Genomic DNA, 17,955 nt, shown 5'->3' with positions numbered 1-17,955 from the left:
CAATAAGAAGGAAGTGAAAGAAGTTGGTTATCTTTTCTGCATGGTTGTTCTTAAAGGTAATATACAGTTCAGGTCTTTCTTGTCTCGTAATACCTGCCAAGACTGGGGGAAAAAGTACAAGGTTTTAAAAGGCTAAATATCTTCGCCATTCATACTTAAATACCATTGTCAGCAGTAAGCCTCACAGATCCACAAAAATAAGGTTGACATTTTTCCCCTTCTTGAAAAAGAGAGGGGTTTTGGTTTTGTTTTAAGGGAAGAAAAAATCCAAAAGGTACACAAAATGCAATGAACTATTGAGGAACTTACAGCCTTTCAAGAAGAGACTGGATTTGTGGAGACCAAGATGTTAACGTTATTTAAGCATTACATTGATATTCTGACTGCAAAATAATTGTCTCAAATTCACACGTCAAAGTTCCTGATACAAGATGTTATACTCTGCCATTTCCAGAACTTAATTGTGCCTTTAAAATAGGTTATTTCAATTTTTTTCTGTATTCTAGTGTGAAATCCAGGACACATATGTCACATCTGTTAGGCCATGAACCTGCAAATAACTGCAGTGACCCTCCTATCTTTACGCAGAATTCATTTAAACCACAATGTGTAACAAAAACCACAGGAAGAATAATCTCTCGAGGGCAATGAGACAAACAGATTCCTCAGGCTTCTTAAAAAAAGTGCAAGATATTAATAAATACTTGCGGTTTTAAGCAACTGTCATTCCTTATGGTTCCTAGTAAAAAGGAAATTTTTTCAGGGCCATAACACTCTAGTATATAAGGCTTCCAGACAGCTAGGATCAAACAACTGCTTTTACATTTTTCAGAAAACCACACAGGTTTGAAACAAATTTTTTAATTGACAACTCTGAAAAGAGAAGTTCTCACTGATTTCACAGAACAGTGAGAAAGCCCAAAGTACTTTGTAAACCATTGCTTTAGCAGATTCACAAAATCAAATATTTTATGTAAAAGTATGTGAACAGTTCAGTATTTTGTATGCTAACATGGTTAAACAGAAGGAAACTGACATTTCTGAACAGAATTACAAAGCAAAAAAGTTATCCTTTTCTGACTAAGGCAACACCTTAGAGCATTTGTTTTATTACAAGTATCTGGCATTGATTTCCTTTTTGCTGGAGAAGCCCTCAAGATATTTAAGGACTTGATTAACTGGTCTAAAGAGGAGCCTCCAATGACAGCATAACAGCATAACTCCCCATAGACAGGGGAGTCTAACTGGTTAAAGCTGGAAGCCAGTTCTGTGCACTAATCCCTAGTCATAACTACATTATGAATAGTCAAGAGATCTCAGAAAACTAGAATCTGAGCTGCAATTCCAAATGCAATGCCTATGATAGGAGACAAGCATAAAAGAGAGTTGGTAGCAAGGATTTTTAGAAAAAGGATGTTTAACCAAGGCCTAAATCTTTGCTCGCTTCAAAGTGTCCTTGCCTCCTCCACTGACTGGAACAGTGAAAGCTCCAGTCTGAACTGCTCATGTTCTAAAATTATGAGTGTGGTCTCCCTAAAGAAAAGTACCAATTTAATTCACTTGTCAAAAACCAACAGAAAACCATTGGTGGCGATACTTATAAAAAAGGCACAGTAAGAAGTATAAAACACTGTTTATTACCAGTCAAATTCATGTAGGAAGAAATAATGAATGAAGATAAAGTTGTAATTCTAAAGCTATTAACTATCATTAGAATTTTACACACACAAGAAAAATCTAAGACAAAGGGTTTACTATTTCAAGTACCCATTTCAACTTAAGCTTGATGCTTAATGGCAGGCGTTAAATAAATTTTCCACAGAATTTTTCAAAAATACATTTCTATTATTTATATAGTACAAAGCACAAAAATATTCGTAACACAAACATCAGAAATGGGCAGATTCTATGACTAGCATTTGTATAACTATCTTGAAAACCAGAGTGACTGGAAAAATTAAATGAGATGTACTTTTTACCTTCAGAAATTCACCTCTGATAATATCAAACTTCTGTTTTTCATGTACAGCTCTAGCAGTGTTTGTCCCATCGAAGGGCTCTGCAAGATCAAACACATACATTAAAAGTGTTAAAAAAAACTAGAGCTAGGCTGTCTTCACTGAGCAAGTAATCAGACAAAACCCAGAAGAGTCAACATATCATTGCTTCCCAAGAGTGTTTTGAGTGGCTGATTCCACTTAGCTCCTCAATCTTTATTTCTACATAACATTCATCCAAAAAAAGCCCCATACCCTGAATGGTCTAATGGTATGTAATCCATAATAAAGTCAGGTTATTATAACTATTGAAGCACACTATGATTGTCCTGAATTTATGCATCAGTAATTATTTGTTACTGCTTAATAGTCTGTGATGACATATCAGAATATGATTTTGCATATTAAAATGTTTTGAAACTTAGTACACATGTGCCTTTTGGAACTGTTCACTTTACATTCATCTCATCCAACAGCTTCTCAGTGAAATACAAGGAGTACAGTAAAATATTTACTATAACTTTTTATATAAGATGTATCAACTGCTGTAAAAATATATTTTATCAGTTCATACCTATTCTACAATATCTATTCATACGCTAACAATTTGAGGCTTCCACCTTCTAACAGACTACAAATTTATGTGGTATTTTCCTTTTTTTTTTTCCCCCTAACATAATTAATACTTTGGAACTTTTTTTGGGTTTGTTTTTTTTTTTTAATTGAAGGATTAAAAAAAGTACTCCTTGCTACTGCTGGGTTGCAACGTTAAAGCAATAGATACTATCATAATGATGCAGAGACTATGCATTACAATGCACTACAAAACAGATTTTATAGTCTTTTTTGCCTTACTAGAGAACTGCTTAAGTAACACAGTATATTTCACACTGGTAGAATGTATGAAACTCTTTAAGGGCCAGAGAATCACAGGAGCATTTGCTAGATCAGGTAGGTTTTTTATTTAGTTGGTTATGAATTGCTTTTATTCAGATAGGGACATAGAGTAAAAAAAAGCATTAAACAGACATCAGAAGGGCTTATGCCATGATGGAGACTGGGACTTCAAATTTGGAACATTCTCCATGGCATTGGGTTTTTATTTCTGCAAGCTATTTAAATTCACGAAGAAATTGTTTCATGCAATAAATTTTGTATTTCGCACGTTTCTAAAAGGTTTCTCTTCAAACTACCTGTAAAGTTTCCAGTGGATGTATACAGGCAGATTTATTTTACTTCAGAATGCATCACACATTTAGATTGGAACAAAAAACTGGCACTCAAATAAAAAAGGTACATAGTCCTCTAAAGTCAGTCACATAATTTAACACAGTGACCTACTGCCACTAAGAATTCCATGTCCCTTACAATGTGAGGCAGTACAGTATTTTTTTGTGTGTGTCTTAAAGATGGTGTTAACTGTTTCTTTAATGCCAGGACCTTTATGTACTTTATGTTGAACCAAGAGATATGTATTTTTTAAAGCAACAAGAGCAAAGCTGTACAATCTTCTGAAACCATCAGTGGGAAAAAAGGTAGTCACAAAAGCTGACTCACATCTTCCCTTTATTCTTCCTGCATATTTACTGACAGTCAAAAGACAAACTCATTCCCTGGAGTGCGGCGAGAATAATTTTGCAATCAGCTACCATTTACACCACTACGTTTTCTAACCATCAAGACGGTGAGAGTCCATCACAAGTTATTTTGTTCACACACAGAGATGAGAATATTAAAAGAAAAACATTGATGCTTGAGGGAAAGGCTAAAGGGGATCATCGTTCCAAATGAAAATACAAGAAATCACAAAACTTCAGAACTGCTGCAAACCAAGCCCTGAGGAATTATCTTTAGAATTATTTTTTAACGTGTGGATCTGAAAGATTTGAAAGTGCAAGCATGAATCAGGTGCAGCTTAGACAGCTTCTGATCCAGTTTTCCTAAATGACTCTCAATTTAATTGTCTCACAAAATTGCCATGTTTCTAGCTTTTCCAAGCTGTGTCTTTTTCAACAGGAGAGTGATGATATTATTTGATATAAACAAGATTTAAACTGAAACTGGAATAGCTGGTAGCAATTTAGAGCTTCTGACAAGGAATGTTCACAAACATTAGCTAAAAGCAGCGTTCTCTGTATCCCTATAATGGTAATAGCCTGCCAGATTTTAAACTGTCTGAAATGAGCATCTCTGCTATATTCGTTTCTCTAACAGCAGAAATACAAGTGAGAATCAGTCTTAAGGCCAATAAAAATTAAAACAGAAAACAATTTTTCTTTGAGCGAGCCTAAATACAGTACTACATCCAGAATTATGGCAACTTGCAGGCACAGACTTGTGTAATCTATCAACAAATATATTTGAAATATTTAAAAATATATGCAATAATACCTATTACTGAAATTTTTGTCCACTAACTGGAAAATCTGACAAAGACTTGGAAATCAGAATATGTTGACATGTTTAGCTAGCTTTTAAAAGCTTCTTCTCAAGGTACACAGAAGTTTATACTTTGCTAAACTAGTGCAGCTTAACAGCTGTTAAGAAAAAATCATATGTAATCAACCCCATTTAATACAAATTCTAAAATGCCTATTTTGTATGCTGATGTTCTATTTTCCAATCTGACAGAAAACCTAATTATTCAACCACTTTGTAATGTCATAAAAAACCTGAGAGCTTGAAACACACAGCCCCCCCGCAACACAGCAGATCAGCATCATGTGACAGCAGCAGACACAGCTGCCCAGCATTCCCACCTCCCACATTCGGACCAGAGCCTTGGCAATGCCTGCATTGCGCTATCCCGAATCATTTCAGCTGTGCAGATACTCTTAATTCTCACATTTCTCAACTCTGAGACTGCAGAGTCAAGCGTGCAGTCATCTTTCAGTGTATTTTTTTCCCCTATGACTGGTAGTTGATTTTTTCCCCCAAAAGTCAAATAAAGAACAGGAATCCCATCATGTGGCTTCACACTGCCGTCCATATGATTACAGCCAAGCTGGTCAGCTCTGGGACAGAGAATAACTAACTTCACCAGTAGGTAATTATTCTCTGCACAGAGCAGCACAAATGCAGGAAACTACGGGCACACACGCGTGGGTGCACTCCCACCCCCAGCAATCCTGAGGAATGTCTGTCCAGCCACAGGACTTCTGCCTTACCCCCCTCCTCCCCCAGCAAAATTTTCCCAGTCTGTAACAACTCTTTCCATACCATTTGGCTCCCGTCCAAGTTCTAGTCCTCTTTTATCCTAAAACTTCAAGCCTTGATAACCTGATCCTAATGTGCTACTGCCCAGTTCAGCCTGCACTAAGAAGGCTGAGACCTGCAACCTCAAAAGGTAGCCTGGGTTTACCCTCCAGTTCTGGAGGGCATCATACAGACTCTGCAGAAACTGTACATTCACAAGCCAGCCAAAATTAGTAGCCACAAGGGTATGGACATACGCATAATATAGTTACTGCTAGGACTTGGGACATCAGAGCATTTCTAGAACAAAGAATATTCTTAGAGAGGAATCTGAACATGTGCCCACTATATTTTTTCAGCAGCTCAATCTTGGCAAAACTGACAACTACTTTTGCAGAGCAGGAAAACACACGCTACTGTCATAAAGGCCGTTCCTTGTCAAAGTCCTAATCCCTGATCCAAAAGTAACAGGGCAATGAGTGCTCTTGAAGAAAAGGTCAGGAGAACTATTTTTAAACACTATAGAACTTAAAGCTTCCTTCTCAAATGTTTTTGGCAGGACTGTTTCCAAAACTGTTTACATTGGTTAAACTTCAATTTCTACATAAATATATTACATGTGTGCATTATTAAAACAAAACCAAGGAAAAGTCTAATTGACAGATTTATGTATTTAGTATCTTAACAGTTAAAAATGATAATGCAGCTTTACATTTTACCTTCTACACAAATAAATTTGTTTCTCCATTCAATACCATCAGGTCTTGGAATAGCTTTGGCCTCACGAACTGAAATCATTTGATGGCTCCAACTAGGGAAAAGGAAAACAATTTGCAGAACTTTTAACTCGTTATTCTAGAACTTTTAACTCTACAATTAATTATGTAATTAATAATATCAATTTACATTAAAAAATTGTCAAATTGCTATGTCATAAGCCTGGATAACACAGTACTTTCTAATAATGAGTAATTTAGTGTAACAGTCTAATCTTCATAATTCACTATGTAAGAGTAAGGAATGATGCGTAGGAAACAAGAAAAATTTTCCACAAACAGAAGTTTATTTACGAAAACATTTGCAAAACAGATCACAGGTACTCGCGAGTAACACATATTCATGACACAATAATTTTTTCAAAAAACAATGTCAACTTGAATATGGACATGTACATTTATTTCTAAGTTCAAAAGAAATTATAGCCTCAAATCTATCTTCCAGAATTTTCTGTGGGGAGAAAAGGAACGTAAGGAGTTTAAGTGCAGATGAAGTCACATACTGCATTCTATTAAAAAAAATTTTGACAGTATAAAGATGTATAAAGATAGCTTGCTTACAGGCCAGCATTCCTGGTGCAAGGAACCTATTATCAGAAAGCACTAACACTTTGTATATGCTGAATTTTAGATCTCCTACAAGAGTAGCAACAGAGCAACAACTCAAATACGTGTTTGAAGATATTCTACCGCTTCCTGCACACAATTTTACAACAACAAAACCATAGGAAACGATCACACTGAAAAAGTTTACAGGGCAATCTTTACAATGTGCCAAGCATCTTTATGATCTTTATGATGCTTGGCACAACAATATGCCAAACGTAATGGAAGCCAAAAGCAACCACTTGCAGTTTTATGTTCTTACCTACCCATCCAGTTTTCAGCTGCTCTTAACTAAACCAGGGAACTACCATATCAGCGAAATGCCTGGATCACCAACAACATGTCACCATATGCCCTGACTAAATGGAGCTCAGAAATAGCTGGGTAAGGTGCTGCTAGCTGTACTGGTGTTATGTACACCTGACGTGATCTCCTGACTGAATCAATCTTTTGACATAATGCAGAGAGGAGCTTGGCTGAGTGCATCAACCACCTGCAGTAAATCTGTAAATATCAACTGTAAATCAAAATACAGTCTATAATTCATCAGTTAAATTTGGAGGAACTCTGTGCTCCCTAGGCCACAGATCAGCTGTCATAACTCCATTAAGTCAGTGGTGATAAGACAATTTACACCAGCTAAAAATCCGTGCCTGTAATTCTACAAATTCTCTTCGATACAACTCATGATTAAAACCACTCATGAAAGTGAGCTGTTTGAATAATTGTACTTCCATAGAACACGTACATTATTCTTCTATTTAAGAAAATGAATAGGGCCTATTTCGAAAAGGTGCAGGACACAGCATATGAGGCATAGTTTAGGATATCTCAGATTACTTACCCACTGCTGTGTATATTTAGGTTTCCCTTGATATTTTCTTTAGAAAATTAGTACAGGTGTTGATCATTCTAGCATTCAATAAAAACTAAAGCTTTCAGTCTAACCCATCACTCTCCCTCTCCTTAATTCCCACAGCAGACTACTTCTGCAAGAATTAGAGATACTGTGAAGCACCAAATACTTTCCTAGCATGTCTTTTTAATAAACTACCATCAACACAAGCTTAACAAGAAATTCAGATGAATTGCTCAAAAAAAACCAAAACCAAGAAAAGACAAAAGAGAAAAAGCATGTGACTAGAGCATCAAAGTTTAAAGAGCTTAAACTGGAGCTCCAGAACATTGGTCATGAGCAGAAGAAGCTGACAGTTCAACTCCTTTGCTTTTTCTAAAAGCTTATCTAAAAATCAGAGAGATCCAGGCCAATGGAGGAAAAAAAAAAAGTCACGCAACAAAGTATTTTATCTGTGTTTGGTTAAACCAGTTAACATTGTTTCACTTCAAACATGTAATTCTTCTCGACTTCTTTTTCTCTAGGTTGTACTTGGCTTGATTCCTCAGCAAAAAGATAATGCGTCTATAATACACTGGTTTAGCAAAAAGCAACAAAAAAGCTGACATTTCTAGCTATTTAAACAGCTTTTTATTTAAACTTGAAAACAACTACTTTATCTAATAGTCTCACTAAGCCTTCACTAACCCTGCCTTGGTACCAAAATCAGCCTGAATTAGAAATGATTTACCAATAGCAAATAATTTGTGTATCAATTTTAACCATTTTGGCTTGCACACAATAACTTCGTTATTGCCAACACAAAGCAAATATTCTCTGCATGCACACTTTCAATCCATAAGTTAACAATAACGTTAACATAAGTGTAACGACATTTAAACAGCTATTTCAATTATCAGTTATTTCGGGTGTCACTGCCCATATTAGGTGTGTGCTCCTCATGGAAAAGGGAAGAACTTGAAAGAAAAAGACCAGGCATATCCAGGTCTAAGTGTGTATGAATACACTACAAACAGATTAAAAAGCTTATCTTTTCCAGAGTGTTCTTATATGCCAAAGCCACCTACATAAACACACTAAGATGGGTACAAATTGCAAGCATATTTAATTCAATATACTATTAAAAAATGATCCCTTTATTACCTGACCAATTCTACCCTGAAGAGAGCTGTGAGCAACTGTATTTTATATTTTGTCACAATAATGTAACCAACCTTTTATCACGTCCACCAAATACAACTTAATCAGTTGCTCATACGCTGCTACATAACTTGAAACAATAAATTTAAGAGAAGTACAGTCCCAAAGGACAATCTCTAGATTCCACAGCAGTAACTTCAGGGGAGCAAGGCCTTGCTTCAAGGTCTCACTTTTGTAAAGAGACAGCCAAGTGAAAACCTGCTGCCTTCACTCACGGCTGCAGAAGTGAAATCAGACACTCTCTCTCCAGAGGGCCTGGTAAACATGGACCAGTTTCCAAATACTTTCTTTTGAGAACACCTCCGTACATTTTTTCCTTGGACACATTCACTGTGTGATCAGTGGATCTCTGATAGTTCGAAATACTTAAAGTTAAAATGGAGTTATAAGCATACTTTTAGCTAGCTGTATCACGCAAAACATTATACAGACCTGAACTCTTATGGCAAGCTAATTATACAACCATGTCAGCAAATCAAGCTTTGCCATATGTAGTGTGTAAGTCCAATATATGCAGGAATTTCCAAATTGTATTTCTGGTAACTTATGAAGGTGGATAAAAATTACTGCTTATGGACACAGCGAAAATCTCAGAGTAGGACTGTGGAATATGCACTGTATAAATACATGGTAATCAGCAATTTTCTGAAACAGCTTATAGTCTAAATAAATGAAGCAGATTAAAAGCATATGGGAAAAAAACACAGCACAGGGAGATAAACTTATTCACAGCTGCACAGCATGCTGTTTCTTCCTTTGTGCCGCTCCTGTTTCTTCCTTTATGCCCTACTCTTTGGGTCCATCCTGACCTTAAATATTATTCACTGCATCAAGTAAAATAAAACATAGATTTTAACTGAAATACCTACTGGCCTTTGCTAGACTGAAGGGGAAGTTTAAAACAATGTATCTCTATCTTCCCTTCATCTTCCTGACCAAGACATGTAAAATAGTTGACCAGTTACGCATTCCAGGGAGGTGGTGTCAACGACTCACTCTGTCCAAAATTATGATCTTCACACATGATCTGATCATTCTTGACTGCATGCTGTTCTTTCAGCAAACCAGATCCTGTGTATCAAACCTGGTAGTGTTGTGTCCTACTCCATAGATAGGAATCCACAAAAGTCACTTTTATGAAAACTGAAGTAGTATTCTCTTTAGTAATCTTTTCATCAAACACATTGCAGTTCAATAGTGAAAGTTCACTGGCACAGTACAGGTCATTTAAACGTGACCTAACTTAATAATCACAGTATCTGAAATATAATGTCAAAACTTCTGTACATGAAAACACTAGTAAATGTTTTACAGGGAAAGCAAACACTGAAAAAAAAATACCGATTACAGCAATGAAAAATATTCAACACATTCAGGAGTAAAATACAAGTTCCTTCCATGAAAGGCAGAACTAACAGAGTCCTGTGTTCTGTGTATTTAACTCTTATCCTCACTCCCACCCAGCTATAACGTTGTTTCCATCAGCAACCTCAAAGGAAAGGTAACAGATACTGTGGATAGCGTGACACTGTACTTGTTCTCATCGGCTGACCATCACACACACAAAAATGTTTAAACACTATGTTCTGCCCGCCTTTTCCCTAGCACGGGCATTAATTTGGGTTTCTCTTCTCCCGCCAATTACCAGTTTTTATGAAACTATACGGAATTTTAGTATCTTCAGAACACACACCCTGCTCCTTTCAAACAGGATTTACAGTTGTCAGGGATACACAGATGATCAAGTAAACAGTACACCTGACTAAGTTTTATTTCTGTAGCAGAAAGAGTTAAAAATAATATAGCTTGCTGCATTAGATGCGTCATTTCCTGATATGACTTCTCAGCTATGTAAGTTTCCAATACAGGAATTCTAATGGCTATTTTTTACAGTTGTTGTTGTTGTTTTGTTTTTTGGGTTTGTTGTTTTTTTTTAACAGAATGTCACAGTCACATGTTTAAATGCTTAACAGGTACTTAACACTGGAAAAACAAGCCAAATATTCTTTTTTTGTTTGGTTTATCTTTTTTAAAAAATCTTTTCTTCCCTTGACGTCACCAACTACCCTATCTTCATTGTCCACTTTTTCAAGCTTTGTTTTAACCAGAAGCTCCCCTGTGCGTCTGTGATTAAACTTAGGCAACATTTTTTCCTCATTTATTATCACCACGAAAAATAATATTCAGGGATTACCATCAGTTCAAGTACTGATATTGCAGCATTGTTAGTCTTCATGCTTCTTAGTATATCCTGCCTGTCTAACAATGGGAAAAAAAACCCCAGTCTTCCTGGACCAGCTACTGACTTATGCAGAAATCTGCTCTTGACTATGTTCACAAGCACCCAAACCAGAAAAGTCAAATTAGGTATTTTTCCTCCATTTGGACAAGATCTTCTCTGCTAGTTTGCACAGGCAAACCAGAAACTCCTTCCTTAGTGGAAAAGATATTTACTTGCATAGATGAGAAGATTAAGAGCTCGTTATACAGACAAGTTGTAAAGGATGCATCTAGTGTCCCACATAAATTAGGAACTTGAGGATATCCTCCAGCAATGTCTTCTAATTTACCTGTTTAGCAAACAGCACCTTGCCAGCTGAAAAGACAGGTACTCAGGAGGAACTTTTAGGACAAAAGACCATTCCCTTATCTGCAGAGATCATTGAAGGAAAATCTCTCAGAATCAGGCTTAAGCATGCACAAAGTGCAATTAGTTCATGAATTGCCACAGGCCATATGGATTTAGCTTACATACTCCACATGTGGTGCACACCCCAGTGATGTTTTCTTGTAAGGATTTAATGATTGTTCACCTCTTACATTAAAGTAAAATATGAACACTTCAAAAATTATAATGAATATCCAGCAGTTATACATTTTGTTCCCCTTCCAGGAAATGGATATGATGCAAATACACAGGACAGCAACGTGTATGAACCAACTGCCTCAGAAACAAGTTCTTTAGAAGTTCTTTAAGCTTATTGAAATACAACCATTTAATATTTTATAAGGACAAGCACATTTTCTAAGAAAATCTCAAGTGACAATTTGGCAAAATATTTGTAATCTACAGCCTTCTCAGATGCCCTCACAACTTTAGCTTCTCCTTCTCTTCTACAAGAAAGTCCAGATGCCAAAATTAAACCCAGATCCTAGCAAACCAACAAGGCTAGTGAACCAACTATATATGGGAGAATTCTTCATTAGGTGTGGCCTATATTGATGTATATTATAGTAAAGTAAGGAAACAACTGGTCAGTTACCTCCATTGATTCGGGGTGACAGAAGACAAGCGCAGCTAATTAAGGTCCAAATAATTCATATCACAATCAATACCTTAAACTACAACTAAGAAGAACAGATTTTTCTCACCTATGGATAGGCAGTTTTAGAATAGCGTAATATAACAAAACCCAGCTATTTTTGAAGGACAAAGCTCTCTAACTTCTGGCAGCTATTTTACAGGATAGGATGCTTGGCTAAGCAAAAGATGTCAGACACTCTTTATCTGCATTCCTGTTGTCCTTTTTCAGTCTTTTCACCCATTTCCTCTCTGTCAGTTACCACTCCTGCATTACTGCTATTCTTTCTCTTCAAGGATTATAAAAGTGTTGCTATATTGAATAGAAGGAATCAAAGTTTTGCATATTCTAAAACACTAAGATGAGCTTATTACTTACTCAAATTCTGTGGCATAATATTTGAAGAAGCCTATTAGCAAATCTCCAAGGCTTGATCCATTTTTTGAGAGGTAAGGAGGAATGGTACATGGAGCTTGATGAACAAGATGCAACTGCATAGTAGGATCAAAAGATTCCTGTCAAAATAAAATCAGAGAGTATGTATATACACACACACAGAGCGCCTTAATCTAGGTGCATATATTTTTCACAATAAAAAAGTTGCCTATCATTTGCTTATTAGAAGTTCAAGGACACCTTACAAGCAAAGGACTCTATTTCTCTTGTGGTCCTCTGTTGGATACTAGTTACTCCCCCTGAACTCAGGTAGAATCATCTTGCACAGGAGTGTCCAAGACCATCCCTTTCCTTCTGTTTGCTAAAGAATTTTAACATGGGAGAATCTCTGAACTGGACTTGCATTTACGTGCTAGTAAGACCACATGAGCAGAAGCTGATTACGATAGCCTGCACTGAGCTGGCTGCAGTTGCACTGAGATAGGGTAGGTGAAGCTAATGAACTTATCACCAAGTTCCCATAACTGTGGTACGTAAACAATCCTAAAGGAAAGCCTGACTTATTTTTCCCACAGCACAGAGTTGAAATTGCATATCAAACCCACTGGCTCTAATATGAACCTGCATCCTCCCACATAATGAGTTCAAAGACTGCAGCAGCACCTCCTCTAGCCAACCTATCTGAAAGAATAAAGAAAAAAGTTATACAAAAAACCTGAATACACAGAATGCAGCATTTAAGCTGAAGTATGCTTTTCTTTGGGGGCAAAGGGATGGGGGAAGTCAGGTTTGCTATAAGCAAAAGTCAATATTGCCAGCTTAAAAAGGAATCTACACAAGACTAAATTAACATGGTTTTAGATCTGCTATACTGTTTGGGTGTCCATTGCATCTTTTAGGTTATTCTGAAAGACTGGGGTACATGGAGAAAAACATATCTTCTCTTGCTAGAGATACAATTTTTAAAACCTGGTAATACCAGGATACTACATTTTACAGCAATGTTGTATATTTTAAGGAAAATGAACCCAAGATAGAAAAAAGCAAGTTTTACATTCACATAAAGAAATAAATCTGTGTAAATTTAGGAACCTATTCAGTCATTAGTGTATCTCCACTCCCACTACTTTGTTATTTTAAAAAGTAGTGTCAGGCATAACTCAAACTTTCTAGTACTAAATATCACTGGAAGCACTATACACTGTAATACTATTTCCATGTTCACAGCTGGCAGTGCTCCCTCTGAGAAAAGTATGGTTAGCATACTTAGCTAGCAATCAAACCAGTAGGACTGGAAAGTTTGGGACTCCTGTCCTCTTTTGCCAGTTCTGGCAAAACTTCCTGGAACCTTGCGCAACACCTTCTGGGAAAAAAGGCCATTCTTCCATCTTTTCCAACTTGAAAAATTTCAAGTCTTGTTCTCACATGATATAACTTTGTATATAAAATATTATTATACTTAGCAGAGCTCAGAATTTAACAGCTCACAATCCAACAGAACACACCAAAAACACGGAGACAGACAGACATAAAAAGCAGATATGCAGCATATAAAGATCTAAAAGGGGAACAGTTATTCCTATGTTATACAGTATATACAGTTTTAACCCCAAAGGTAATCAGACATGTGTAGTGTGAAAGTCACTCCTTGCCCATTCCCACTCTTCCCAACAAATGAATTTAGTACTAGCAGTATAACAGCTCACAAAGAAATAGACGCAGAGGGAGAAAAAAAAGAATGAGAACAAGGGCTGCTGATCTCCAAACAATACAAAACAGAAACGCTATGACATTACTACAACAGATGCCTGCTAAGACTAATAAGTAAATGTTTGGAGGCAGCAGACATTTTTGAAAGGGAAAACAAGATTATTTTTTTTTTAATGCTTTGAATGTTCAAATGCCTGAGAACTTCTCAACTGCAAGAAAAATCTGCCACCACAGTAAGGTTGGCATACTGAGCAGCTAAAAAGTTAGACTTTGGGATATTATTTTTCAGAATAATAAATAAGCTATTTTCTTTAGCACTATTACTATTATATACTTAGAGAGCACTATTACTACTATATACTTAGAGAGGATGTTGCTTTTTCTTATCAATCTTGGCCTTAAGTACATTTTATTTATGTTTCATATATTGATCACAATTCATTAATTTTTATGAGTGTTTGTACATCATTTGAATAAGAAAAAAATAAATCAAGTTATACTAATAGCAAAAGACAATAAATCAAATATAGTTGTAATAAAACTTACAGCAAAAAAGGAGAATACATGTGCCTGTGTGTGTATGCTTACATCCAGAAAAAAATGAAAGAGCAAAAGGATATCAAATACGATTTTATCCAAAGATATTTTTCCAACAAGATTTGTTAGCAGTTAATGAAATAGGAAGTTACAAAACCTTGCAGAGTTTTAAAATCACAATTCTGTATTTTGAAAAAGGTGATTATGATAGAAGCATAGTCCAGATGAAGGCATTTTTCAGGATATTAAGTTTGTCTGTTTCTTCACTGAGTTTGCAACTGATCAAAAGTCATGCAAGCAGCAGTGATAAAACTAAAAGACTCCTCAGTTGAGGAGCAGGAAATGTACCACATTCCAAAGATTCCCACCCATGGCAGAAGAGATAAAATTCCTAACCTGCATTAGAAGGCAATTTTCTAAATCTTCATCTAGTAATTAGGATTAAAAAACTCTTCAATTCTGCAATCTAAAATTATGATGTTTAGGGTTTTTTTTCCCAAAAGCAAGTTCAATTTCATGAAACCTACAGTTCCAAGTTTTACCACGTATATTAAATACACTTGCCTCACAAAAGTCAGGCAAATCAGTTTTCCTTACTCAGAAAAGCATTTGCCTTCAAAAAATAAACACATATTATTCTATACAAGTGCTCTAGTCAAAACACAAGTTACAGTCTATAGCAGCTAATAATTTAAAACCCCAACCACCTAGTTTAAGAGACACACGTGTAAATAATTCCCACCTCCACTTGTTTTAGTGGTTATACCACTATGAAAATGACCTTAAAAAGACAACCAAGTATTACAAAATGGAAAGCATGACTCAAACTACTTTTCTGGAAGAAAAGATTTTTTTTACACTAAGTAAAGCAAACTGTTTATCACATGTTTGTGATGTTGTTAGTCAACTTTTTTTTTAAACACTGCAAGTTGTTGATCACCACATGTAGAAGGAAAAAAAAACGGAAGTGTTTAATCTTTCTGAAATACAGAAAATTTGTTATGGAAGAAATTGCTATTACCAGATTAGAACGCTTTACATGTAAAACCAAATTAATTATTACTTAAAATTGAGTATGGGGAAGATTTAATGAAAACTTCTGTCAAGATGTACCAATATTCAATATATCAATAACCAACAATGTAGTCTGTTTGAAGTAATTTCTTAACAAAGCAATCACTCAGTGTCCAGTGAACAAGAGGTCAGACCAGCCACAGGATACCTATGCTCATTTTTCTGCTTTGCCACGGACAACCCATGAAAATCCATTAGACTCAACCCACCCTCATTCACCTATTGTAAAACAGGGATAACAGTACTTTTCTTCCTGCCAGAGGGACTCGGGGAATAACTAGATAAGCAGAACAAGGTACAGCTTATAGATTCTGCACATAAGGGAGGTTGGTAATAGAATTACAAAGCATCCTTCAAACTAGCTTAATTTCGAGTAGACCTTCCCTGTAAACTTTCCCTCCTTAACTTGCTCTAGAAGGCAAAAAATTCAGCTTCTTTTAAAACTAGTCCCTAATTTGCTTGCTGTGTCTTTCCCTCATGCCATCTTAAGAAATGGAAAAGAAATTAACGATCTGATTGAGCAACAAATACAAATGAGCTATCCATGATTTCAAATACCCCAGAAAAAGGGACCCCAAAATCTTTTTTCCTTTTCTGCTAGATCTCTAATCTTTACTTTGGTTGGCTGATTTCTCAAGGAAACACTAGCATTCAGCAACATGTTGCTAAGCTACATAATGCTTAGACATATGCTCATTCCATCTTACACACTGGCAAGTAACACAAGCGTACATCAAAAAAATTTACATTTGAATATCTTGATGTATAATGAGTTTAACTCTGACAGTACAAGATTCTTCCTTCAAAAAAGTTTACAGTGGCAACATCAGTGTAGTATCTTGCCATTTTTGATAGGTATCTATATTCACACACATAAAATAACCTTTCCCAGTCTTACAAATGAACATTTAACTCATATTTGTACTTTAAAAAAGTGCAACTCAGAGTGAAGCAAACTGTGTCTGTCCAAGGACTGACTCCCTTGCATGAAGGACTGTTGTGGTTTAACCCAGCAGGCAGCTAAACACCACACAGCCGTTCGCTCACTCCCACCCTCACCGCAGTGGGATGAGGGAGAGAATTGGCAGAGGGGGGAAGTAAAATTTGTGGGTTGAGATAAAGACAGTTTAATAGGACAGAAAAGGAATAACAACAACAACAATAATAATAATAATGATAAAAGACTATATAAAATAAGTGATGCACAATGCAATTGCTCACCACCTGCCAACCGATGCCCAGCCAGTTCCCGAGCAGCGGTCACCGCCCCCCAGCCAACTCCCCCCAGTTTATACACTGAGCATGACATCGTATGGTATGGAACAGCCCTTTGGCCAGTTTGGGTCAGCTGTCCTGGCTGTGCCCCCTCCCAGCTTCTCGCTGGCAGGGCATGAGAAGCTGAAAAGTCCTTGACTAATGTAAGCACTGCTTAGCAACAACTGAAACATCAGCGTGTTATCAACGTTATTCTCACACTAAATCCAAAACACAGCACTGTACCAGCTACTAGGAAGAAAATTAACTCTATCCTAGCCGAAACCACGACAAGGAGCTACAGTAAGCACCGTCCCATCTTCTGCCCCACCCTTTGCAAGATGACTGCTCATGAAGCTGAGGCAGCAGAAACAAAAATGTGCCCATGCTAGAGTCCACAAAGTTCACAGTCCAGAGCACTAGTGGAGACCCACCTCCATCTGGATTTAAGCTAGTACGCTAGGCTGCTCTGGAACATTGAAGACTCAGGCACACGTTCCCTTCTGACTCCCAGTTGCAGCAATGTTCACCTCTGGCAAACACACAGGCAAAACAACCAGAAGCCACAATGGCCTAAGACACCACAGGTTCTCCAGAGCTCATCTGTAAAAGTCTTAACTTGGAGGCAAGTTCTATATAGACTTCAGAATCAATCACACATTTTGTGGGCTACTCTCGTCTACCCCATCTGGCTGGGGGGGGCAGGAAGCCCCCAGAATCCAACCCCACATCTGATATGGTCCAATGTTCCCTTTAAACTAAAACACGTCATCTCAGTGCCAGCTGGAGGCTCCCCCATGGCAACTGAATGCATAGGTGGGCAGATCTGGTGGCTTTCCAGGACTTCTCACCCTTCACATCTGCAGTAGGGATATACTGAGTCACAGAATCTGCCTTTTGTTTCTCGCTCAAGGTAAGCATGTCTCTTTTACACAGCACCTACAATTTAAAACAAGCCGTTTCCTTCAAAGTGCAGAAGTATTTTCAGGCTGCAGAAAAAGCTGCAGATTTGATTTTGAAAAAAACAGATTGTAGGTAGGGTGGTTTGTTTC

At 36.9% G+C, this 17,955-nt stretch overlaps 1 protein-coding gene across 2 annotated transcripts in view; it reads right to left on the bottom strand.

The window, feature by feature from the left end:
* Nucleotides 1–9: 9 nt before the first annotated feature.
* Nucleotides 10–17,955, bottom strand: part of PAPD4 (PAP associated domain containing 4) — a 48,063-nt gene continuing 30,117 nt past the window's right edge. For both annotated transcript variants that reach the window (XM_009327258.1, XM_009327259.1), the window contains exons 11-14: nt 12,311–12,447; nt 5,912–6,003; nt 1,980–2,059; nt 10–102 (exon numbers count right to left, since the gene is read on the bottom strand). In XM_009327258.1, coding sequence (XP_009325533.1) covers nt 28–102; nt 1,980–2,059; nt 5,912–6,003; nt 12,311–12,447 — 384 coding nt within the window. In that variant the 3' untranslated portion in view covers nt 10–27. The remainder of the gene's footprint in view (nt 103–1,979; nt 2,060–5,911; nt 6,004–12,310; nt 12,448–17,955) is intronic.

The sequence above is a fragment of the Pygoscelis adeliae genome, unplaced genomic scaffold (assembly GCF_000699105.1).
Source record: "Pygoscelis adeliae isolate BGI_AS28 unplaced genomic scaffold, ASM69910v1 Scaffold26, whole genome shotgun sequence".
In the NCBI taxonomy this organism is placed as follows: domain Eukaryota; kingdom Metazoa; phylum Chordata; class Aves; order Sphenisciformes; family Spheniscidae; genus Pygoscelis; species Pygoscelis adeliae.
This window is presented reverse-complemented; position numbering and strand designations above follow the sequence as displayed.